The 27,125-nt window shown below is 37.2% G+C and overlaps 1 protein-coding gene and 1 pseudogene across 2 annotated transcripts in view; one reads left to right on the top strand and one right to left on the bottom strand.

The window, feature by feature from the left end:
* LOC105465553 (MIB E3 ubiquitin protein ligase 1) overlaps positions 1–27,125 on the top strand; it is a 145,209-nt gene that overhangs the window by 101,883 nt on the left and 16,201 nt on the right. For both annotated transcript variants that reach the window (XM_024787704.2, XM_071085563.1), the window contains 8 exons: positions 2,135–2,267; positions 6,303–6,389; positions 7,253–7,414; positions 10,098–10,279; positions 12,382–12,574; positions 16,964–17,042; positions 20,598–20,711; positions 22,000–22,100. In XM_024787704.2, the coding sequence (XP_024643472.1) occupies positions 2,135–2,267; positions 6,303–6,389; positions 7,253–7,414; positions 10,098–10,279; positions 12,382–12,574; positions 16,964–17,042; positions 20,598–20,711; positions 22,000–22,100 (1,051 nt within the window). The remainder of the gene's footprint in view (positions 1–2,134; positions 2,268–6,302; positions 6,390–7,252; positions 7,415–10,097; positions 10,280–12,381; positions 12,575–16,963; positions 17,043–20,597; positions 20,712–21,999; positions 22,101–27,125) is intronic.
* LOC112423655 (large ribosomal subunit protein eL34-like) lies at positions 18,439–18,822 on the bottom strand (annotated as a pseudogene).

Genomic DNA, 27,125 nt, shown 5'->3' with positions numbered 1-27,125 from the left:
GAGGCTGAGGCAGGAGGATCACTTGAGCCTGGGAGGTTGAAACTGCAGTGAACTCTGATTGTGCCACTAACTGCACTCTAGCCTGGGCAACAAAGAGAAACTTTGTCTCAGAAAAAAACAAAAAAAAGTTTTTAATCAAGCTAATATATGTACATAGTTAAGTCAAATGTTACTACAAAACTTATAATGAAAGATAAATATCTTCTGCTTCATCCCTCCTTACCCGTTTTTTGTCTGCACCAACAACTTGTAATTTATCCTGTAATTTCTTAATTTATCAATTATAGGCATCTAGTGATTTCATGTTATGGAAAATGAAGATTTAAAAGTAATACCCTCTGTTACTACCATTCCTCTCAACATGATTATATCACAATTTTTGTTTAAGTCAATGACAAGTATTTACATTATTATTTTTACATTTTGATTTTAATAAAATGTTTTTTCACTTTTCACATGATTTAATACTTGTATCTTTAAAATTTTCCAGAACTGTTTACCCCTGTAAGTTCTGTTTCTTATGTGCTCAAATGTGTAGGGTAAGAGATAATGTATGGCATTCACATCATGACTATCCAAACATCAGTAGTATAATGTGTTACCAATACTTTTTCTCATTGAGAATCTCAAAGTCTGTATAATATCTAGTATTTTATTTTAATTTATGGAATGAGGAGGAGTAAAATCCTTACTAGTGACTGAAAACAAAAGCAGAAAACCTTAGTCTTACATGAAGCCCATGAATGGGATTTAGTGGTTTGTAGACTCACCCAAAATTGTATTAATAGGTAAAGATTTTGACATGCATTTCTCTGGAGGAGAGCCCATAGCTTTCCAAAGAAGTCTGTTATCCCCAAACAGTGATTATAACTCAGTTACAGCCATGGAAGGGGCTCTATAAGCTGTGATTCTCAGTATACTTTGGGTTCATAAACCTGTTTAAAAAGTCTAATAAAAGGCCGGGCGCAGTGGCTCACGCCTGCAATACCAGCACTTTGGGAGGCCAAGGCGGGTGAATCATGAGGTCAGGAGATCGAGACCATCCTGGCTAACAAGGTGAAACCCCGTCTCTACTAAAAATACAAAAAATTAGCTGGGTGTGGTTGTGGGCGCCTGTAGTCCCAGCTACTCGGGAGGCTGAGGCAGGAGAATGGCATGAACCCGGAGGCGGAGCTTGCAGTGAGCCGAGATGGTGCCACTGCACTTCAGCCTGGGCGACAGAGCGTGACTCCATCTCAAAAAAAAAAAAAAAGTGTAATAAAAGTTTCCAAGTGATTAAGTGTAATTTTAGAGGTTCTTCAATCCTCCACAACCCATTCTCAGACTTCTTTTTTTTTTTTTTGTTCATTCTCAGACTTCTTGAACTTAGTTCTGCTCTTCGGTGCCTGGAGTTTACATCTTTAATTCTCTTTTGTATAACTTCCTATTTTTTGCTTTGGAAATATTTTTTTACTGATTTTTAAATTTTAAATATTAAATTATAATGGTCATTTTGTGTGTTTTGCTCCAAACTTGGTTTACCACTTCTAAATGATGTCAAATTTTAACTGCAATTCATGATAACCAGCTACACAATAATCTGTCAGCTAGGATAGTTCAGCATATATAGTGTTTTAATTATCAAAGTTTTTCCTACTTCTAAAAATTGTTATCTGGCTGTTCTTCATTAACTGTTTCATTAATAAATACTATTGATACTGAACCTGAGAGGTTCCACAAAGCCAAAGTGGTGCCCTCATTAGGGTATATTTCTTTTCTCTTTGGTTTTTCCCTCTTGTGTTTCCTCTTTGTAGCACTTCCGTTCTGTTTTGATTCTATTTCCCAGATAGTAATAGTGTGTCTACCTCTCAAAATACCAAAAAGCTAGCTGGGCATGGCGGCATGCACCTGTAGTCTCTGTCAAGGCCAGCCTGGGCAACATAGCAAGACCTCATCTCTTAAAAAAAAAAAAAAATTAAATTAAAGCTGCACATTTGAGATTCAGAAAAGTGGAATTTCTATTTGTCTCTAAGAGCATGATTTTCTTTAAAGAGGAGTATCTTCATTTGATTGCAAAAGTTTCTTTTGAGTGTATTTTCTAAAGAAAATATATCAAATTATGCAAATATAGAAATAATGTGAATTTAACTTTCAGTGCAATGCGTGTTTTACTATCTAAATTACCAAGACCATGGATTGTGGATGAGAAGAAAGATGATGGTTATACTGCCTTACATCTGGCTGCCCTTAATAATCATGTAGAAGTGGCGGAACTGTTGGTACATCAGGTAAGAAAAGAGTTAAATAATTCTCTCTCTCTCTTTTTTAAAACAATTTGGGACCATTGCCATTCATTTATTTATTGCTTTATAAATTGCCTGTTAGTAGGTTCCAGTAAAACCTCATGATGATGAAAATTCAGATATAATGCATATTCTGTCTTCTGCCCAATACTTCTTAAATGCAGGATGGTAATGTGTGTGTGAGAGTGAGTCCCTTAATTCCCAGGATTTCCTGTGCACAGTCTTCCTGGATGGGTGCTACAAAATGGGCATCAACTAACAGAGATTTCCCAGAATGGCTGCCACTGTTATGGAAGTATCATCAACCACAGCACCAAGACCATCTGTGTTGATAATTAAACAGTGTGGCCAGTTGTCAGCAGACTGCAGTTTGTAGCTAAGATTAGGGGATTTATTTCATAACTACTGCTGACCCCTGGAATTTATGACTTGATAGCATTACAGACTCACCTTAGTCATTTCATTCATCTCAGAATAGGATGACACTATATTTTTATGAGATTGGATTTTGCAGGGAGCCTATTTTGTGGTTTTAGGATATTTTAGTAATTTCAGCAAATTTTTCATATGCTTCAGTAAAGCATATGCCATATAGATGCACTGAAATTACCAAAGAATTATCTGTGGTTCCTGACTTCAAGGAATTTATAGTCTAGTTAAGAAGATGAAACAGAAAAATTTAGCAAATAATATATGTAATTAAATACCAAATTATAAAGTATACATTCCAAAAAATACAGAAATTTAAAGAAATATATCAAAAGTTAAGCTACCCCCCCACTACTTTAAATCTTTACTATTAAAATTACTACTCTCTGTTAATTATGATAATTCCTTTTTATTCAAAAATCTAAGTGAACTTGTAACACTATCTTGATGTCTTGGTTATTGTTGCCTTGTAGTAAGTCTTGAAATCAGATAGATTAAATCCTCTTTCTTCTTCTTTCTCAGGATTCCTCTAATGTTCTAGATCTTTTGCATTTGCATGTAATTTTTTGTTTGCTTTTGAGACTGGATCTCACTCTGTCACCCAAGCTGGAGTACAGTGGCACAATCACGGCTCACTGCAGCCTTAACCTCCCAGGCTCAAGCAATCCTCCTGCCTCCCAAGTATCTGGGACTGTAGGCATGCGCCACCATGCCTGGCTTTTATTTATTTATTTTTTCTGTAGAGACAAGTTCTATGTTGCCGAAGCTGGTCTCAAACTCCTGGTCTCAAGTGATCATCTTGCCTTAGCCTCCCAAAGTGCCACCATGCCTTGTCCATATAAATTTTAGAATCAGCTTATTAGTTTCTATTAAAAAGTCTTTTGGGAGTTTGATTGCTCTTGCATATATTAGATTTGTTCTTCAGTAAGCTTTTGTGGATGCTATTATAAATTGTATTTTAGCTGGATGTGGTAGCACGCCCCTGTAATGCCAGCTACTCAGGAGGCTGAAGCAGGATTGCTTGAGCCCAGCAGTTGGTGGTTACAGTGAACTGTGGTAACACCACTGCATTCTGGCCTGGGCAGCAGAGCGAGGCCCAGTCAATCAATGAGTCACTCAACAGAATTGTTTTTACATTTCAATTTCAAATTGTATATTGCTAGTAGATACAAATACAATTTTTGTATGTTTTCCATATATCCTGTGACCTTGCTTAAACTTATTCTAGTATCTTCTCTGTGGATTACTTAGTATTTTCTATATAGCAATCATACAAACCAAAAGAATAAAAAATGCAGAAGTAGAACCACACATGTATAAACAGCAACTCAAATTACTTAAGAAAAAAAGAACCATACATATATAGTCAATTCCTTTTTTTTATAGAAGTGCCAAAGTAATATGGGAAAGGATTGTTTCCCAAAAATAGGGCTAAACCAAGTAGATATCCATATACCAAAAACAAAAAAACCCAAACAAAAAACCTTGACTTTACTTCACAACTTATCCAAAAATTAAATGAGTCATAGACCTGAACATAAAAACTTAAACCATAAAACCAGCCAGGCCTGGTGACTCATGCCTGTAATCCCAGCACTTTAGGAGGCTGAGGCAGGAGAATTGCTTGAGTGTAAGAGTTCGAGACCAGCCTGGGCAACATTGTGAGAACTCATCTCTACTACACACACACACACACACGTGTGTATATATATATTTTAATTAGCTGGGTGTGGTGGCATGTGCCTGTGTCCCAGGTACTTGGGAGGCTGAGATGGAAGTATCACTTGAGCCTGGGAGGTTGAGGCTTCATGCCACTGCATTCCAGCCTGGGTGAAGAGGGAGTGAGACACCATCTCCAAAAAATAAAAATAAATAAAAGGACAAATATAAAAATGGTCAAAAGATTTAAACATCCACTTTACTAAAGGAGATGTACAGTTAGCAAATAGGCAAGTGAAAGTGTCATTAGTGATTAACAAAATAGAAATAACCACAACCAGATACTACCAGTTGCCCACTAGAATGACTAAAATTAAAAGACCAATAAAACCAAGTATTGGTTAGGATGTGGAACAATTAGAATTTGTATACAGTGCTGGTGTTTTTTTAAAGCAGGCACTTTGAAAAACAAATTGGTGGTTTCTTACAAAGTTTGACATAAATTTACCATGTGACTTAGCTATCCCACTACTAGGTATGTACTCAAGAGAACATTGGACACCTTTCTAAGCAAATACTTGTACTGAATGTTTGCAGCAGTTATTATGAGCCCCATACTGGAAGCGAAGCCAAATGTTAATTAAGCTAGTGCCTGGATAAACAAATTGTGCAAATTGTGGTGCACCCACGCAATGAATACTATTTAGTGAAATGTCAATGCTGGAAAAGCTCAGGAAACTTAAAGAAAATCCCCATTGTTCACATTTATATGAGAAATAGACATGATAAAAAATTAAGCTGACACTCGGGAGGCTAAGGCGGGAGTATTCCTTAAGCTCAGGAGTTTGAGGCTGCAGTGAGCTGTGTGCCACTGCACTACAGCCTGGGTGACACAGTGAGACTCTCAAAAAAGAAGAAAAGAAGCTGAGATCAGGTGCCCTCTGACCACACATCAAAGAAACATAGTAAAAACAAATGAGAAATTCCCATCTTGAAGAATATAATATAACATTACCAAAGTTTCAGCTCCATATACCCCTCCCCAGTATCAGAGTTGTAACCAGAGGGCATGCGTGGTTCTAAGACCTAAACGAAATGATCAAAGTTTATCTTTTGAATCTTCAGCTCTTTTGTTGATCTCATTTTTTAAAAATTTAAAATTATGCTAGACATTTGCTAGCCATTTTTATATGTTATTTTTCTTAATCTTCACATTAACCCTGTGAAATAGGTTTTAACTGTCACCATTTTGGAGCTGAGGGAATAGATGATGGAGCTTTGACATAGGTCCCCAGACTCCGAGGTGCACTTATTTTGTGCCTCAGTCTTTTTCTTCATCAGGGTTCAGCTTTTCTCATATGATTCTTTGGCTGCCCTAGGATCTGGGGTAGGACTTTCTGCTTACTTTAATGCATACTTTTATGTACGAATTAAGCATTGCCTTCTCACCTAAAGCAAAATTTCTTTTCACAGATTGAGGAAGAGCTCAAATATGCAGCAAGGGGAAGTGAAATTATTAGGTCATTAAAGTAAATCTAAATCCAGTGTGCAGACTCATTAATGTAACTTTTCAGGGAATATTTACAGTTCTAAGGAGTTAATTATTTCCATTGCTTTATAGTGGAGATTGAAAGAGATCTGTCTTTGAACTGTACTGTGCTTTGTCCTTTTTAACTGTTCTTAGATGGAATTAGCATAATAAAGATGATTTTTAAAACTTACTGTTTTACTTTGGAAAGTTAGTTGCCCCATCCATTTTTCTACTTTAACAGCAACTGTTACCATATGAGAATAACCTTACAGCAGCGGAAGGAGAAAGTAGCCAGCAGTGTTCGGTGTTATTTATTCCTTATGAGTAGTTAGTTTTCATGTTCTTTACTGTTTTCATGTTTACTTTACTTTAACCATTTAAAATTTGTTCTTCTTGTTCAGGGTAACGCAAACCTGGATATCCAGAATGTGAACCAACAAACTGCCCTACACCTTGCTGTTGAACGACAGCATACCCAAATTGTTAGGGTAAAGTATTGACATACATTTTAGCTTACAATTACATTTTAACCATACAGATTCTTAGAACTTCCTGAAAATTGAAATGATACAGTGTTACATGTCTCAAAATGGCATAGTTAGATGTAAGTAAATCTGAATACAATGTGATTTGCCAAGACAGGTAAGACTATATGCTTGAGATTGGTTTCTATATATAGATGGTACTTTTCTAAAGCTCTTCAGTAAGTATCCTAGAAAGGATTAGGGAAATTGGTAAAGCACCATAAGCAAAGTTTTAATAAACTTATATTTACTGCTAAAGTAATCTATTGAAATGTCAACTATGCATTTTTATTTAAGGGGTTGTAGTTTAGCAAACACTGTTCACATTTGTTGTTATTTGAAATTCCTCTTGCTATCCTCCATGGCTTTCCTCATGACCATACATTTGGAGAAAATTTACCAAAAGAAGTGGAATCAATAATAACAGTTGCTTGTTTGTTTACATAATAAAAGAATTTTGAACATTATGATTTGGTCCTGGTGGAAGTGCTTGACATATCTCAAGTCATATATCTAAAGTTAAAAAGAGAAATAAAGTCCTAAATATCCCCCCATTATCATCATCTTAGAGTAGATGAATTAAGTAACATATCGATTCTCATATATTTTTATTTTCTCTAATTCAATATATTTAAATAACCAGAACACATCAGTCTTTGTAAGGAGCCACAGGGTTGGAGAAGAATAGAAGGCAAAAGCATAAAAATGATTAGCTTTAGTGGTAACTTCTTCAGCAGGTCCAGGGTGCTCTCACCATTACTTTAGATATGTTGAAGTTTCTTATGTATGTGGACACGTTACCAATATGAGACATCTTTCTCTTTTAGCTTTTGGTCCGTGCAGGTGCCAAGCTGGATATTCAGGATAAGGATGGGGATACTCCTTTGCATGAAGCTCTAAGGCATCACACTTTGTCTCAGCTACGTCAGCTCCAAGATATGCAAGATGTGGGGAAGGTGGATGCTGCCTGGGAGCCTTCCAAAAACACAGTGAGTAAAGATCATCTTTCATTCAGTACCAGTGGAAGAACCTTTTTATGCAAGATCTTATATTTACTGGTAATCTAATCTGTATTGGATAAAATATTTTATCAGACCTACGTACTTAGAAACTTAGTTTATGAACTTAGTCAGTACTAACTTATTGCTCCACATTTTTACCAAAAGTTGTTCAGTTCTGTTGTTGTTGTTGTTATGGACTCTCACTGTGTTGCCCAGGCTGGAGTGCAATGGCTTCATCTCTGCTCACTGCAACCTCCCGGGTTTAAGCGATTCTCTTGCCTCAGCCTCTCAAGTAGCTGGGATTACAGGCGCCTGCCACCATGTCCAGCTAATTTTTGTATCTTTAGTAGAGACGGGGTTTCACCATGTTGGTCAGGCTGGTCTTGAACTCCTGACCTCAGGTGATCCACCTGTCTTGGCCTCCCAAAGTGCTGGGATTACAGGCCTGAGCCACCACGTCTGGCTGTTCAGTTCTTTTTGACATCAACCATTCATAAGTAGATATGTGGTGGTATCTTACTGTGGTTTAATTTGCATTTCCCTAATGACTATTGGTATTGAGCATCTTTTCATTTGCCTATCACCACATGTATTTTACAAAGTGTCTGCTCAAATCTTTTGTTCATTATTTTGTTGTGTTTGTTGTTTTCTTATTACTGAGTTTTGAGAGTTCTTTATGTAATCGGAATACAAATTCTTTATATGTGAATGCACATATTTTCTCCCAGTTGGTAGGAGATTTGTCTTCTCATTCTTTTTTTATTTTTTATTTTTTGAGACGGAGTCTCGCTGTGTCGCTCAGGCTGGAGTGCAGTGGCATGATCTTGGTTCACTGCAACCTCCGCCTTCTGGGTTCAGGTGATTCTCATGCCTCTGCCTCCTGAGTAGCTGGGACTAACAGGCGCCCGCCACCATGGCCGGCTAATTTTTTGTATTCTTTTTAGTAGAGATGGGGTTTTGCCTTGTTAGCCAGGATGGTCTCGATCTCCTGACCTCGTGATCCGCCCGCCTCTGCCTCCTGAAGTGCTGGGATTACAGGCGTGAGCTACCACGCCCAGCCCTTTTCATTCTTCTAATAGTGATTTGGAAGAGTCAAGTTTTTTAATTTTGAAGAAGCCTAATTTATCAAGTTTTTCTTTCATCATTTATGTTTTTTTTGTGTGTTCTGTCTGAGACATCTTTGCCAAACCCAAGATCACTAAGGTTTTATGTTTTGTACTAGAAGTTTATAAAGTTTTAGCTGTTATGTTTAGGTCTATGATTCTTTTTGAGTTAATTTTTATATATTGTGTGACGTATGGATCCAGGTTCATTTACTTGTGGATATCCAGTTGTTCCAGTACCATTAGTTGAAAAGACTGTTTCTTTTCTTTTCTTTTTTTTTTTTTTTTTTTTGAGACAGAGTCTCGCACTGTTGCCCGGGCTAGAGTGCAACGGTGTGATCTTGGGACACTGCAACCTCCGCCTCCTAGGTTCACGCGATTCTCCTGCTCCAGCCTCCCAAGTAGCTGGCATTACAGGTGCACACCACCACACCCCACTGATTTTTTGTATTTTTAGTAGAGACGGGGTTTCACTATGTTGACCAGACTGGTCTCGAACTCCTGACCTCGTGATCTACCGGCTACAGTCTCGCCAAGTCCAGGGATTACAGGCATGAGCCACCACACCTGGCCGAAAAGACTTTCTTTTTCTACTGAATTGCCAGTGTACTTTTATCCAAAATCAGTTAATTGTTTATGTGAGGATCTCTTTCTGGATCATGTATTCTGTTCTATTGGTCTATGTTTTTAGCTATTTCCCCCAGTCTTGATTACTGTCTACATAATACGTGTTGAAGTCAGGTAGTGTAAGTCCTCCAGTTTTCTTGTTTTTTTGAAGTTAATTTGACTATTCTAAGTCCTTCACATTTCCATAAGAATTTTTAAATCATTTTTAAGAGGGTAAAAAGGTTCTGAGACCAAAGTGTTTGAGACCTCTGCCTTATTTATGACCATGGGTAAATTCTCTTAGCTCTGTGTGCCTCTTTTTTTCTCATTTTAAAATGGGAAGAGGAGAGCACTTACCTTGATAAGGTTGTTGTAAAGATCATGGAAAGTGTGTAAAATAATACTTGATCCATTTTAGACACTCAATAAATGTTAACAATTATTGCTACTATTTTCACATAAGATGATGAGAAGAATCTCAGATAATATGATCAGACCCTAATTTGTCTCATTCTCTATATCTTGGCTCAGTTCCTAGTCATTGATTCTTTTCTCAGTTTTCTCTCCTGTCATTGTTTCAAGTTGGTTGCTAACTGCTTCAGAGCCAAATTAATTAGTATCTCAATCGGAAGTCCCACTTTTGAGTTCCGTTGGGCTTAATTGACTTGATTTGGGTTATTTGTCCATCCCTGTACTAGCCACATAGGTAAGGTAGAGATATCTGACTGATTTGGGCCATTTTTGGTCCACCCCTGCAGCTGGAGAATGTAGGTCCACCTCTACAACTGGAGAAAGCATACTTGTGTGTATGCTTGAGAAAACCGGGGTAGAGCGGTGGGGAGGGAACATTAGGACTGGAAGTCACAAATTTCCAACACACACACACATACTATATATGTGATGGCAAGAATTGATGGCAGATTCTTAGAGGGAAAATCATGACTCTTTTTATTTTATTGCAGTTAATAATGGGACTTGGTACCCAGGGGGCAGAGAAGAAGAGTGCAGCATCTATTGCCTGTTTCTTGGCAGCCAATGGCGCTGACCTGAGCATTCGAAATAAGAAGGGCCAGTCGCCACTTGATCTCTGTCCTGATCCGAATCTCTGCAAAGCACTGGCAAAGTGTCATAAGGAAAAAGTCAGGTTTGTATAATTTATTATCATAAAACTTAATATTCTGTACAGAAAATATCATGTGGTTTCATAATGGAGGACGTGGCTACTTGAAGATGTCTTTATCTTTGCTTTTCCTGTGTCTTTTTGTTGACCCTTTCGTCCCTGAAATTTTTCTTCATTGAAGATTTTTCTGCAGGCAGCTTGTCTCTTATTTTATGCCACATTCCACACATTATTAAGTGCAATGCTCTATACTTAATAAGTTCCAAGAAACTAAACTAGTCTGATCTTCTGGTACTCCCATGTGTTAGAGGGATTTATAAGAAAAAGTCCTCTAGCAAAATTGCTTTTATTAATGTTATATGTATTTTAAATTGTATTTATTTTTTATTTTATTATTATTATTTCTTAAAAATAGGTCTCGCTGTGTTGCCCAGGTTGGACTTAAACTCCTGGGCTCAAGCGATCCTTTTGCTTCATCCTTAGTAGCTGGGACTTTATGCATGTGCCACTGTGCCTGGCTCTGTATTTAAAATTTAAATAGAATCTTCCTAAGAGAGGCAACTTACACTCCGTGAACAGGGTATATATCTCACACAAACTCTGTAATAAATCTTAGCACCCTGCTCAGTGCCTGACAGGTGCACTCAGTAACTATCAATGGAGAATTGACAGAATTAATACATGAATGCAACAGTTCCTGGTGGAGTTTTCTCTAAAGATGATCATTTCACATTTGTCTCTTTTTCTGAAAGATATGTCAGTGATTTTAGTTATTATTTATGACATAACTGATTTCCTTATGAGATTTTATGGCTGTACAAAAAGGTACACATCTCATTGCTTTTTTTAATCTGAACAGTGCTGTGCAACTGTTGTTGCCCTTTATACCTGGTTCTTGTCACTGAAATTTCAGTAGCTGTTCCTTAACCTTAGTGTTCCTTGCCTCTCTTTTAATTTATGTGTAGTGATGAAATATTATCTCTTTGGAATCTGTGCATAGAACTGTGTTATAGAGGAAATTAATATAGTGAGGTATATACATTTCTTTAAGTGTATTCTTAAGGAACATTAAATTCTATTACAAAAAGAGCATGCATCGGCCAGGTGCGGAGGCTCACACTTGTAATCTCAGCACTTTGGGAGGCTGAGGCAGGTGGATTGAGGTCAGGAGTTCGAGACCAGCCTGGTTAACATGGTGAAACCCTGTCTCTACTAAAAATACAAAAATTAGCTGGGCGCACGCCTGTAATCCCAGCTACTTGGGATGCTGAGACAGGAGAATTGCTTGAACTGGGAGGCGGAGTTGCAGTGACACAAGATCACACCACTGCACTCCAACCTGGGCAACAAGAGCAAAATTCCATCTCAAAACAAAACAAAATAAAAAAGAGAATGTATCTATAAATATAAAGATACAAGGCACTATAATTACTGCAGTAATAACTTTTAAACAATGGGGTCTAAGATGGACCCTCTTTGTGTACGTGTGTGTATGTGTTCATGAGTTTCTGAAGATTGTGGTAGAAACAGGACATCCCTTTTCTGTAGCTGTAGGTGGTCATATGTATTTCTGTGCCTTGTGTCTGTGTTTACAGATGCATTCTATCGTTCTGTAATATAATTTTATATGCCTTAAGGATACACTTAAAATGTCAAAACAGCAGCTGAAGTGTTATATTTTCCAAAGTGCCCTATCTGTTGTGGACTCTGATGACACTTTGTTCCATCTTTGGTTAGGATAAATAACATGGGTGCTGGTGGGGATTTTTGTTTTATTCCTATGCCTTCCTCTGCTGGTTCTATATAGATACAACAGGTTCTGAGCAAAATTTTGTTTATGCTAAGTTTTTTTTTATTGCTGTTTTTTATTTCATTGTTAGAAGATTCATCCTTTTCCACTGGGTGAGTGAGTGTTCAGTTTGAAGTTTGAATTGTGTTAGAAGTACCTAAAGATGCAGAGATGTATATAAACACAAAAATTTAGTGTTTCACATACAGATGTTAAAGCTTAATTCTTTTATATGACTTTTTATGTATACTAGTGATGCTCCAGGTGTATTTTTAAACATTTTAATTAGTGAATTTGTAATAAGATAGGCTTGATTTGAAATACTTTCTTTTATTAGTGGTCAGGTGGGTTCTCGGAGTCCTTCTATGATTAGTAATGATTCTGAAACCTTAGAAGAGTGTATGGTGTGCTCAGATATGAAGAGAGATACTCTTTTTGGCCCATGTGGACATATTGCTACCTGTTCTTTATGTTCTCCACGAGTCAAGAAATGCCTCATCTGTAAAGAACAGGTTCAATCCAGGACAAAGGTAAGATATATTTAATATAGTATTTTGTCATTTTATGCAGTTCTTTGAGACTAGAATTAATAATAAGATTAAATGACGTCATGCATCTGTGTAATTTTGCTCTTCCAAACAATGATTTAAATACAGGAATATATAATTTCTGTATTTATCAGGAGATCAGAATTTCTTAATTTATTGCTGGTTTACAATCTTGCTTATTAATGTACTGATTTGCTAAGTTAATTATTATCTGAGTTTATCGATACACCATTTTTACTGCCAAATTTTTTTAGCTGTTTATGTGTTCCCTTCATTATATCTAAAGTATGGTAAAGTTAAAATTATCTGCCATTTTGCTTTCAAAGCTCCCTGTAACCTAAAGATAGATTTATTCTACTTTGGATTGTAGTTACTTGTATGTTGCACTTTTTTTGAAGTACACAAACTGTTTTGTATTCATGTTTGTAAAATACTTAATTCATTTATTTGGTAGATTGTCACACATTCTAGATTTGATTGTTTTATCAAGTTGTTGTTTAACTTGCTGTCTTCTGTGTTTCCTGTAAGCTGGAAGTTAGATGTAATAGTTTGATCAGGGTCTGCTTAACATTTTTGGCAAGAAAGCTTCACAGTTGATGCCACACACTTTACATTATGTCCCATCTGAAGGCAAATAAAGTCTTGTCTCCCTGTAATTAGTGATGGCCAAAATCTATATCTGCTCTGAACTTTTTCTCTCTCGACTCCTTTTGCTTTTTGGGAAGTATAGTTCTTTTCTGAGTTTTATTGTTTCCCATGTAACTTAGTGCTTTATTATAACTGTACCATATTACTAATTTTGCTTTACTGAAATAATTTATTTTTTAGTTTTTCAGTACTCAAATGTGTGTGTGTGTTGCATATAAAGTGAAATTTGAGTTTCTTACAAATGTTTCTCTCGAGGTGAATAGTTTAAACCAAAGAGTATGTTGGTTTTGAAGTAAAAACTCATGGAGTTTATATTTCTTTTTCCATTCCCTTCTTTTTATAATCTTTATTTCTGTCTTGCTATTTATTTTTTCTTAAGCTATTCATTAACCATCATTAATAAGAAAGGAGCTGTTAGTAATTCTCATAATGAATTAGCTGGCAGTGACTTAAAAGGTGTTGCCTTGATACTGCTTCTTCTATTTTCAACCTTCTAAGCCTGGGTGGTTTTTATGATCCAAATTAATGTATCTTTCATAGAATTTTTGGCACAAGAAAAAGCACAAGGAAGTTAGTTTTGATAGGAGATACTGGAGTGCTTGTATGTATGTAGCTGCTTGATCAATTCATAAAGCTGAGAAGGGTGAACTAATAGCACTTACTGTGTGCCAAACACTGTGTTGGCATTTCATTTGTATTAAATAGGTGTTAACCCTGCTTAATAAATTAATGTGGATCATTCTACTTGGCATTTATAATTTGCTTTAGGTGCCTGCTTACAAAGTAATAGTTTGGGAAAGAATATAAAAGAAGAACAAAAATTTAAGCCATTCTTTTGTTTTTAGATTGATCTGTGTATTCTGCCATTGTGTTTGAAACTTTTTGTTAGATTAAACCCTGTTTCAACAAACCTTTATTGAACTCCTGTTTTATAGTCAAGACAAAGATGTATATAATAATCACCTGCTAAAAATTTGTAGTCTATTGGTAAACTATGACTTATATATAAGCTACTCTGTCATATTGGGTGTTATAGGTGCTTTAAGAGAGTTATAAACTGAGTAGGAGTTTAGAGCCTCAAGTTGTCAGAAGCAGAGTCTTAGCTATGAAGTTATTCTTACAAAAGCTGTGGCTCAAAGAAATATACTGACAGCTGGTTCTTGAATGCAGGTCTCTTGATTCTTAAGCCCCTGTTCTTTTCAGGTGCATAGACAAAATTAAGAATGATGTCTGCAAGGGACAGTTGATGGAACAGAGAAGGAGAGAGGAGAGAGGAAAGAATATGCTTTCATTCTTTTTCAGACCTTTTGAATATAGTTATTTCAAGAATTAATAGGCTTGCAATTTGATTTTTAAATATAAAAGTTTTAAATCTGTAGAAAAGTAGAAAAACTATTGATACACCCACCCAACAGATTTGCCAGGTTGGTTGTAGAGCCTTTGACTATGAAGAAATAGTGACCCCAAGTGGTTAAAGGATAATGAACATCTTCATTGAAGAAAAACAAATTACAGTATTTGGAGGGTGGTATAAACAAGCATGGGATCCTTTTCTGTTAGAGAAATACAAAGAAAGAAATTAATTGAATTAACATGAACTATTTCTGTTGAAATAGCAAATATACGTTTTAAAAAATGCTAGCAAGGAAAGTGGCAAACAGGCAGTCTCTAAACTGGAGTCTAGGAGGCCAACCCGGCTGTATGTACAAACATGACACAGTATGCTTTGGTTTAGTGACTCCACTCCTGGAAGTCTAACCTGAAGACATAATTCAGGAGGAAAAGGTATGGCCACAATTTTTTTCTTACAATAGGGGAATAGGTACAGATATGGTTTTTTTTTTTTTTTTTTTTTTTTTTTTTTTTTTTTTTTTGAGACAGAGTCTTGCTCTGTCGCCCAGGCTGGGGTGCAGTGGCCGGATCTCAGCTCACTGCAAGCTCCGCCTCCCGGGTTTAGACCATTCTCCTGCCTCAGCCTCCCGAGTAGCTGGGACTACAGGCGCCCGCCACCTCGCCCGGCTAGTTTTTTGTATTTTTTAGTAGAGACGGGGTTTCACCATGTTAGCCAGGATGGTCTCGATCTCCTGACCTCGTGATCCGCCCGTCTCGGCCTCCCAAAGTGCTGGGATTACAGGCTTGAGCCACCGCGCCCGGCCACAGATATGGTTTTTAGAGCAGTTGGCTATATTATTTTAAACTCTTTAGAAACAATTCAGACAAAAAGACAAATGCAATGGAAACCATTTTAAAAACCAACACGTTATATAGAAAGGAGAAGATAATTATTATGTATTAGGCACTGATTTTATATATTACACATTGAACTACTTTATATCTATCTGATTTACTCTTTATCACCCTGTGAAGGATTATTCTTTATTGTTTAGATAAATAATGTTGTAGCCCAACAATGTTAGGTAATTTGTTGGTGTTGGAGGTAGATTTTGAATCCAGGAATGTCAGTGTCTTGATCAACCATGTCTTACTGCATTCCACTTTTTCTATACTTACATAAATTCTGTGTGCATACTGAGGTGTAAGTTGGGAAAGTCCATAGAGAGAAAGAGAGAGAGCATGCGTACATGTATTTGGTTGTTTGGGTGATGCTGTAGGTGAATAGTAGTTGCCATTTTTGAACAGTAATATTAAGTGACGCCAGAGATGGCTAAATGTGACTGTGTGTTAGAAGGGAGAATAGGTGAAAGACAGATGAGTAGCCAAGGGCTGTGGGGTGGGGATACAGGAAGCCAGAGCCAAGGTAATTAATAGTTAAATGTCCAAGCTCAGATTAAGTGGACATGAAGAGGAGGTGAAAGTGAGGGAGATTATGGATAGGCTGTGGAAGTCTTGCTAGAGATCAGGGAGAAAGAACAGCCCAAAGCCGTTGGGCTGACCAAGTTCTGGAAAAGGGCACTTTTAAGGTAGAGTATCTTAAATGTGGGTAAACAGAAAAATCCCTCTTGGATTTTAGCAATTTGGCTAGTCTAGCTAGATTTTTATTAATATTAGAAATCTGTCTTCTTTTAGTCATTTCTTTCAGTCATTTCTTCTTTTTTTTTTTTTTTTTGAGATGGAGTCTCGCTCTGTCGCCCAGGCTGGAGGGCAGTGGCATGATCTCGGCTCACTGCAAGCTCCGCCTCCTGGGTTCACACCATTCTCCTGCCTCAGCCTCCAGAGTAGCTGGGACTACAGGTGCACGCTGCCACGCCTGGCTAATTTTTTGTATTTTTAGTAGAGATGGGGTTTCACTGTGTTAGCCAGGATGGTTTCAATCTCTTGACCTTGTGATCCACCTGCCTCGGCCTCCCAAAGTGCTGGGATTACAGGCGTGAACCCCTGCACCCGGCCTAGTCATTTCTTATTTTACTACTTTATTTGTTCATTGTCTTTTTTAGTTCCCCCTCAAAAGTAGTTTTTGGGGGAAAAAATATTGAAGCCTCCAGAGGCTTTCTCAGAGGAAGTGGAGTTTTTTTTATTCTATATTTTAGGACAGATAGGGAGATGAAGGTAGAATAGAAATAAGTGCCTGTTAAGCTAGGATATATAAAGATGTGAAAATGAATAACCAGGAAAGTAGAGGATGAGGGGAAAGTGTGTGTTAAATTTCTCTGTGCCTACAGTGTTTTCTTATGGAGGAAATACATTTGGATATAATCGAACTTGTTAACGTTACTAGATTTATCTATAGATGGTCACTCTGTGCTGTAACCTCTTTTTCTATAGATTGAAGAATGTGTGGTATGCTCTGACAAGAAAGCAGCTGTTCTTTTTCAACCCTGCGGCCACATGTGTGCTTGTGAGAGTAAGTAGCTTATACAGAGTTCCTCAATATTATTATAAAAATAGAAAGTGAAACAAAATTATGGTTTTGAGGGTTTTTTGCTTTTGCTTTTGGATAACTCATAAAAAAGTTGATGGGCCCCGAGTACCTTCTATTTCTTTCTCCATACTAGAATGTCAGCTGTTTCCCTCCATGCGTCTGAGCATTAGGGAAGACTGAATATGCTGTGTTTTATTTCAGTTGTATTAGCACAAAAGGGTCTCTTTCCACACATAATAGACATTTATTTTGAAAAATAAATATTAAAACATTTAGTCTAGCCTTTGTTCACATATAAAATTAGCATGTCTTCATTTGTCTTCACCTTAATATTGCCTCTCCTGTGTACTTTCCTCACTGCAGAAGAATCAACAGCAACCGTTTCTGGGGCTGTAATTTCTGGCCTTCTGTAAACTTTTATGCCAAGAGAGCTTTTAGAAATCTTTTCTTTGTGAGGATAGTATTAAAATTTAAAAGATGTTTTAAAGTTTCTTTTAAATATATTGTCTTGAAGGCCTTTGCCCTTGTTCTTTTCAAGTTCATACACTGTTAAATATTCTCTTCCCTTTGCTTTTCTTCATTTTGTCAGTAAAGGATTTTATTTTATTTTATTTTTTATTTTTGGCAGAGTCTCGCTCTGTCACCCAGGCTGGAGTACAGTGGCACAATCTCAGCTCACTGCAACCTCTGCCTTCCCAATTCAAGCGATTCTCGTGTCCTCAGCCTGGGCAACAGACTGAGACTGTCTCAAAAAATAAAAATAAAATAAAATAAAAAATTGCAATAGGCAGCTGGTCAACTGAAGAAAGGGTGAAGGTTTTCTTTTGTGACATTTTGCCTAAAGTGACTGTTTTTGTTTACAAAAGAGTGGTATAATGGCTATTACCCAATACTATCAAAAGGGCACATAAAGAATTCTCTGTCTTAAGTAAAAAGGACTCAGGTTACTTAAGTTTTCATAGGCCAGAGGTTGGCAGACATTTTTTGTAAAGGGTGAAATAGTAAATATTTTTGGCTTTGTAGGCCACATGGTTTCTGTAGTAACCACTCAACTCTTTCCCACTGCTCTACTCTGCACTGTGGTGCAAAAACAACCATGGAAAATATGTAAATAAATGGGCCTGACTGTGTTCAATGAAACTGGTTTTATAAAAGCAGATGACAGGTCAGATTTGGCCCTCAGGTATAGTTTGCTGATATCTATCATTCACCAAAGTGATACCTATATGAGACTTGGAAGATGATTATAATTATTAGTTGATAACACAGATTCTAGAGCCTTAATATAATATTTCCCCCCAGGAGCTTCCAGAATTTTTGCCATGGCCTTTGTTCCTTTTTAAATTTTTTTAAAATTAAATTAAAAATTTTTTTTTATTTAAAAAGCTTCAGCTTTAAATTTAGCCTTCTGACTCTGGGCTTGTGCCTTCAACATTTTCACAATGACATTCTGCTCTTTGAAAGGAAAGCATTCTTGATCCTGTCATGGGTACATTTAGCAGTCATGGAAACACTATCGGCCGTGCTGACAGTTTTTAAAATTTTAGACAACCTTACAAGAACTTTAGGTCTCACAGCATGAATCCCTTGAAGTCTGCCTGAGCACACGCCACATGCAGACATTGGTGCTTTCCCTACCTTCTTGATATAAAGTTAACAATACCAGGGTTTGGGACAGCCTAGTTTTGTTAAATGCTGTGTTGTAGGAAAGCCTATGATGGTGTGTCAAAACTAGATCATGCTGAGTGCCTCTAGATCGCATCCCTGGAAGAGGAAAAACAGTCTTTGCTTTAAAATGTATTTAATGACAAGAGCAACAACCAACTTTTATTGAGCTCTTAACTCTGTACCAGGCATTTTTAATCTCTTTTTGAGTATTTCCTCATTTATTTTCAGAACAATCCCAAGAAGTAGATGGTTTTCTCTATTTTATAGACATGCTCTTAAACATTTATTTGCTAAGGGAGATGAAACTGAGGTGGAATATATTCCTTTCCCAAGGAGTATACGGTAACGTAGTTAGTGCAGTACTGCCATCACAGTCAGGTTAGGCGGTGAAAGTGCCTTGGCATGCCAAAGGAAGGAGAGATTACATCCCTTTTGGAGGTGCTGAAGAAAGATTAGAAACAATATAGATAGAAACAATACAAACAGAGAAGATAGAAGCAAAGATAGAAACAATACAATAACTAAACAGTTAATTTTAGATAATTGTGTTTATATATTATATATTTAGTCAATTAGTCCTTATGTTTAAGAAAAAAATCTGCCTTCAAATTGAAGACAAATCCCAAACCAGATTTCCACTTAGCGTTAGCTCCTACCTAGTGCATCATGTATAACCAAGCGTCAGACCCATTTATGTTTAGGTTTTGGCATGAGGTCAGCCTTGGTAACTAACTGTTCTCCATCCATCAGTGTGCGTAGTAAACTGTTAGGAATGTAGGCCCTACTCTGTCCACATCAGTGGTTTTGTGCTTTGTTCAAATCTAGTGGTTTGCCGTAACCTGGATATTCTGCCATGGTTTCCATTATTTTTCCCATTTTTGAAATGACAAGACACTTGATATGTAGCTAAGATATGGAATACATTTTCATAATGTTAACGAGAAAGAATATGTTGAATTGCTGTGTGTTATTTTATAATTAATTAACAAGTTTAGATGTAAGGTAGTATTAACAATTCACAACATACAGTTGTGTCTAGATATTTCTTATTGGAATGGGAATGCATTCTTCTGAAATATTGTTTATAGCCTTTGCAAATCAAATATTAGAAAGATAATCTTTTATGAAAATTAAATTTTTTTTCCTGAACTGCTATATTAAAAAAGCAATCAGTAAGCAATTTCCTTGTTACATTGCATCAATTTGGTAAGAGAAGGAAAGAATTGTTCAGTATATTTTAGCACTTTTAGAGAAAAGCCATTTATAATAGAAAATATTTTTAGAAAATTATTATGTTGGCAGGGTGGTGGGCAGGGTGGGAGAGAGCATTAGGACAAATAGCTAATGCCTTCAGGGCCTAAAACCTAGGTGATGGATTGATAGGTGCAGCAAACCACCATGGCACACGTGTACCTGTATAACAAACCTGCACGTTCTGCATATGTATCCCAGAGCTTAAAGTAAAATAAAAATAAACAAATATAAAGAAAATTATCATGTAAACAAGCTTATAATTCTAGTATTAGTTGACATTTGTCACTATTATCTCTCTCCTTTATTCTCAAGTCTTAAGATCTTGAAATATTTATTGTTTCACTTATTTCTTTAAAAAACAAATTTCACAGTTTATTCAGCTGTATTAGAAAATGTCATTGTTTTCATAATGGAGGGCTCTCTATTCTGGAGGCTACCGATGGAGAATACTCATTCTTAGGTTGATAACATTTTAAGGAGGTAGAATTGCATATTGATGTAACTTGTATAACATATATTTCAGTGTGAAGTTTAAGTCATAAAGATTAGCAGAGAAAGGCAACACTCTCATTAATGTTCTCTTTTGTAAGAAGTGTCTGTGTTACCATTTTCCAGACTGTGCTAACCTGATGAAAAAGTGTGTGCAGTGTCGAGCAGTAGTTGAACGAAGAGTGCCTTTCATTATGTGCTGTGGAGGGAAAAGTTCAGAAGATGCCACTGATGATATCTGTAAGTCAATTGTCTTAAGCATTTTCATATTTTGCTTTTTTTGGGGACTTGCATGAATACCTCTTCTCTTTCGTAATATACTACTGCCTTATAAAACCTAAGATGTCTGACTTGGATCCACAGTGGAGCAGGTATTGTTTTCTGGTGCTCTTGTTATATTACAAGAAACCTGAAATTCTATTTTTCTGTGATTATAGAACTGTAACATCAATCTTTTGAGAAACATGTATGCTATTAAGAATATTGTTGTGTTCTTGCATAAAGAAAATTTGTGCTCTATTTTAAGATGAAGTTTAGTGTGTTTTGTCCAGGGGCGGGGCACCATATTACAATTTATTTTTCAGTTTACTGAAAGTATTAACCTGCTTCCATTATTCAACAGGTTTGTTTACTTCGTTTAGGTTTTTTATGGAATGGTAATTATTTGGGGCAGAGTAATTAGAGGCAAACAAAAATGTTAACAGTGAAAGGGTGGAAAAATGAAGAATAAATGATTTCCCCTCAACATTTTCAGTAGTACAGCTATTTCAAAGTATTTTTTCTCTTTGCACTAGATATTAGCTGAATGTTTCTTTGATTTTATATTCTCTGAACATGTTTTATGAGCAGATGAGGAAGAGCATTAGTGTGTAGCAACTTCTGCGTGAGATTTTTGTCTTTATCACAAATAGAACAGAATAAAAATCTCAGGGACAGATTAACTAGAATAAAAGACCAAGGATCTAGAGAATAGGAAAAGTGAAATCAAAGATTTCCCTTCATGTTTGCGTACTATGAATGATGGCCTTTCTTGAGTTCCTCATCTCAAATCAGTAATAACAAGGAAGTTTAGTCATAAAGAAAGGAGACTAGATTTTTGTATGTCCTCATAAAAATCATCTAAGAGATTTTAATTATTGCTGCCAAAGCTGGCCAAAACTCTGCTGGTTACTTTCTTGGTTCATATGGTACAGGAACAGAGGAAACAAGCATAGAATGTATTGGTGAGCTTGCCAAAGGAAGCATGTAGAGCCTTGGAAAACCCAGAAGTCTGTGTATGGATTGTGCTCTGGCTGAATTAAATATAATTATAAATTAATGTGCGAACTATTTCTTTTTGGAGTTCATAAATGGAAGAGTGTAACAGAATGTCACTACTGTATCTGTTGTCCAAGAGTGAGAAAAATTTTTAAAGAGGATTGTAATAATAGTTTTATGTTTTTAATAAACAAAACTAATAATTTTATAAATACAATGTCATTCTGTTAAAGCAATAATAACTGAAAATCTTTTAAAATCTACATTACAGCAAGTGGGAATATTCCAGTGTTACAAAAGGACAAGGATAATACCAATGTCAATGCAGATGTGCAAAAGTTGCAGCAACAGTTACAAGACATTAAAGAGCAGGTAATAATGATTTCATGTAAACAGTGACGCTATGAATGGCACCGAATATTTTCCCGTAAAACTACTAGTGTTTCTGTAATAAGTATGGTTTATATTAGTGTATCACTTGTATTATTTGCATATTTGCAATGATTAGAGGGTTTAATCGGCACTTTCCAAAACAGGTAACACACAAATGGCCAATGAACATGAAAAAATTGTCCAATCACATTAGTGATCAGGAAATGAAAACTAAAACCACAAGGAAGTTCTTTTTCATAACTGTTAGATTGAGGAAAATGTTAAAGACTGTCAGTATCAAGTGTTAGGCAGAATATGTAGCAGCCATAACTCATACACTGCTGGTGGGAATATGTATTAGTAGAAACACTTTGGAAGACAGTTTGTCATTATCTAATAAAATGGAACAGATTATTGTTTAGGAATATAAACTTGGAAAAAACCCATACAGATGGTATTAAAAGTCGAAGGTAGTCCAGGCACAGTGGTTCATGCCTGCAATCTCAGCACTTTGGGAGGCCAAAGTAGGAGGATTTCTTGAGCCCAGGAGTTCAAGAGCAGCCTAGGCAACACAGTGAGACCTCAACTCTACAAATAATAATAAAAAAAATTAGCTGGGTGTGGTGACCTCCCAACTACTTGGAGGCTGAGGTGGAAGGATCACTTGAACCTGGATAATCGAGGCTGTGGTGAGCTGTGATCGCACCACTGCACTCCAGCCTGGGTGACAGAATGAGATCCCGTCTCAAAAAAAAAAAAAAAAAAAAAATCAAGGATAGTGGTTTTCTTGGCAAGAGACGGCTGGAAGGGGCACAAGGGAAGAAGGGAAGTCTCTAGGTCTGAATGCTCTGTTTCTTGATCTGAGTACCAGATACATGAGCTTGATCAGTTTGTGAACTTGTATTAAACTGTACACTTATAAGTCATGAACATTTCTATATACGTGTGATACTTTAATAGAAAGGGGCCGACATGATGGCGCACGCCTGTAATCCCAGTACTTTGGGAGGCTGAGGCAGGCAGATCACCTGAGTTCAGGAGTTCAAGACCAGCCTGGCCAACATGGCAAAACCCAGTCTCTACTAAAAATACAAAATTTAGCTGGGCGCGGTGGTGTGTGCCTCTAGTCGCAGCCTACTCTGGTGGCTGAGTCAGGAGAGTCGCTTGAACCTGGGAGGTGGAGGTTGCAGTGAGCCAAGATCGTGCCACTGCATTCCAGCCTGGGTGACAGAGTGAGACTGTCTCAAAAAAAAAAAAAAAAAAAAAAAAGAAAGGAAAAATGTGTCTGTACACACATATACCATAAAGAAAAGCAGGGGAAAGATAATGCAAAATTCACCATAGTAGTCATCAGTGAGGGATACATGGAAAGGACTGGGGAGGATTTATAGAGGGGCTTCAAAAATAAGAGTAACATTCCATAGTTTAAACTGGGTGTTTGTTATGTTATTCTTTGTATCTTTTTTTCTTTTTTTTCTTAGAGTCTCACTCTGTCACCCAGGTTGGAGTGCAGTGGTGCAATCTTGGCTCACTGAAACCTCTGCCTCTCAGATTCAAGTGATTCTCATGCCTCAGCTTCCCAAGTAGCTGGGACTACAGGTGCACACCGCCACCCTCAGCGAATTTTTGTGTTTTTATTAGAGATAGGGTTTTGCCATGTTGTCCAGGCTGGTCTTGAACTCCTGGCCTCAAGTGATCTACCCACCTTCCCCTCCCAAAGTGCTGAGATTACAGGCGTGAGTCACCGTGCCTGGCTGTTCTTTATATCTTATATGTATCAACAAATGTACTCTTTTATATCTACCTAATATTTAATAAAAGCAACAATAAGATAAAAAAATTAGCAAAAACTTGTAGGTTTGTATGTTAAGTAAGACAGCAAGTCTTTTTTCTTTTTGGCCATACCTTACCATTTGACCAAGTTACTAAATCTGATTTACAGGCTTGAGCAGTTCTTTATTTAGCCAATCACGTCAGTATTGCCATTCAATTGTTAGAATCATCACTCCTGTGTTTTCTATCTGAATTTATAAGAAAATAACATGGTCAGTAGTTAGCAGCCCAGGATAACTAATGACCCTTGTGATAAGTAATTAAGAATTGGTCAGTTGCAGTGATGTGTGCCTGTAATCCCAGCTGCTCAGCATGCTGAGGTGGGAGAATTGCTCGAGCCCAGGAGTTTGAGATCAGCCTGAGCAACATAACAAGACCCTGTATCGACAAAATTTTTAAAATAAATCAGCGGGCTGTGATGACACATGCCTGGAGTCCCAGCTCCTCAGGAAACTGAGGCAGGAGGATGACTGGGGCCCAGGAGTTTGAGGCTGAAATGAGCTATGACTGTGCCACTGCACTCCAGTCCAGATGGCAGAGTGAGAAACCATCTCTTTGTGGGGGTTGGGGGGGAAATAATTGAATGTCTGAATGTATTAGGCATTTAAACCCCCATCTGAAGAGATGAAAACTCTGATTGGACCAGTTTTTCTTTTGAAATCCAGCATCTAGTGATACTTGTTAGAGAATGAATAAGTAAAGATCAATATGAATTTAAAGGTTCTTAATGTAATTTGGAACATATTTGGCTAGTTCTAATATAAAACAAAACATTTAATGTATCTAATACATCAAATATAAAATAAAAACATTTTTAAACATTTGAAGCTCCTAGCATCTTGATTCCTTTCCCATAAGACATCTACAGAATAAGCTGATTTTTGAACATGTCTTCTATAAAAAGCATTTTATATTCTAATTGTGAGTTAAAATTGTTAACATGAATAGTGACATTTATTGAACCCTATATGGATCCTAAAAGAATAATTCAGCTCTATTACATCCAAAGGTTAGCATTCTACCCAAGTTTATTCTCCCTTAAATAATCCTCATCACCATATTTTATCACTGAAGTATTTAAGCAGTTTTATTGAGGAATGATGGGATTTCTTATAGGGACTCCCTTCAAGGTTGCTAAAAACAAACAAAAAAACAACCAGAAAACATTCAAATAACTCTCTTCATTTAAATCTCCAGTCTATTACCACAGTGTTTCTTTAACAGATAAAATTTAATTTAACTTGGTATTAAGGATATACTAATCTCATAGTAAACTTAACACAGGCTGCACAGATGTGTCTACTTTTGGAAATAAGAGTTATCCAATATTACAAATACCTCTTGAAAATTTAATAGACATAAAATTATTAATGACATTATCAATCTATTTTTTTTTTTTTTTGAGACAGGATCTGACTCTGTCACCCAGGCTTGAGTGCAATGGCACAATCATGGCTCGCTGCATACTGAAACTCCTGGGCTCAAGCAATTCTCCTACCTCAGCCTCCCAAGTTGCTGGGACTACAGGCATGTGCTGCCATGCCTGGCTAATTTATTATTTTTTGTAGAGATGATGTCTATGTTGCCCAGGTTGGTCTTGAATTCCTGGGCTCAAGCGATCCTCTTACCTCGGCCTCCCAAAGTATTGGGATTACAGGCGTGAGCTGCCGTGCCTGGCCGGCTTTTTAAAATCCAAAAAGATGGGATTTTCTACAGCTTTGCTTCTCAAAACTTTAAGACAGTTTGCTTTGGAGGAGTGGGTCTAACAATTTAGGCTACAATTCCTTTTACAGTGATCTCTGGTATTCTCAAAGTTGGTAACAGTTGGTAACAACATGTCATATAGGCTTTAGGCCTAGTTTTTTAATGAAGACATTTCTTTTTAGTTATTTCCATGTTATTTGGGAAAGCTATAAATCAGAAAGTATTATGATACATTAAGGCAAATATGATTTTATAAATGTAAAATGTGTTTTGTGAATTTCATATATAGCTGACATACTTCTACATTCTTGCAAGTTCATGAAATTTACATTTATTAATATGTAAGGTTAATTTGTTTTAATTCAGGGGAATCTACATTGATAGTAATACAGTGCAGCACAGTGTCTAAGAGCAAGAACTCTGGGGCCCTGAGTTGGTTCACACTAGGGCTTGCTTTGAGGAAGATTTTTCAATCCTGCTGAGCCTAGTTTCCTCATTTTCCAAGTGGGAGTGATACCAGGACTGAGATTGTATCCTATCTAAGCATAGTGCCTGACAAGTGTTCTCAGCTACTTCTCAGCACTGCTCCCCACCCTGCACTATGTATTGTGTGACACAGCCTTCTTTTTATACAAGAGCAGCTGAGTACCTAGATTCAGGGAATTTCAGTTAGACTGAATGGAGCTGTTTTCATCCATTTCCTATTATGTTTTGGTTTATTTAGTTTTTTGTTTGTTTGTTTGTTTTGAGACAGAGTCTTGCTCTGTCGCCCAGGCTGGAGAGCAGTTGATGCAGGATTTTTCTCAACCCCTTTGTCAGACTTGTGACAGAGGTGCCCTGTTTACTTAGCCACTGTGCTCAGGTGCTTGCGGGAGGGAGCACATGAATGAGCAATTGCAGGATCCATGCGGTGGCACCCAGGTAGGGGTGCCTGCGATTCCAAAGTCCCTTAGGGTGTGTGTTAGAGTGCTCTCTTAGTTCTGCCTTCCATGGACAGCGGTTTGTTATCAGCTCAGTTGGCCCCTTGCCTCCTCATGTGGGGTAGCTGCCCTCCGCCAGTGAGGGCAAAGGGCCAGTGTTAACAGCCTTATTTTGGGTACCCACACTTGGTGTGTCCCGAGCTCTTGTCCAGTGTTCAAGAAGAATGAGGTTACCTGGACACTTGAAGGATGGTGAAGGCAGAGAGTTTTATTAAGTGATGCAAATGGCTTTCAGCAGAGAGGGGAACTGGAGTGGAGGTGGGACAGGCAGGTAATCTTCCCCTGAAGTCCGGCTGTCTCTTCCCTGAAGTTAAGCCATCTCTCCTCCAAAGTCCAGTCATCCCTTTGAAGTCAAGTTGCCTCTCTCCCCTCTACCACCTGAGTCTGGAGTCTTTAAAGACACAACATGGGAGGAGTGGGCAGGGTGGGCTGTGGGTAGTTTTGGAAAAGGCAACAATTGATTGGTAAAAAGACATTATTTAGAAAGAACTAATTGGGCCGGGCGTGG

This window comes from Macaca nemestrina, chromosome 19, assembly GCF_043159975.1.
Source record: "Macaca nemestrina isolate mMacNem1 chromosome 19, mMacNem.hap1, whole genome shotgun sequence".
In the NCBI taxonomy this organism is placed as follows: Eukaryota; Metazoa; Chordata; class Mammalia; order Primates; family Cercopithecidae; genus Macaca; species Macaca nemestrina.
This window is presented reverse-complemented; position numbering and strand designations above follow the sequence as displayed.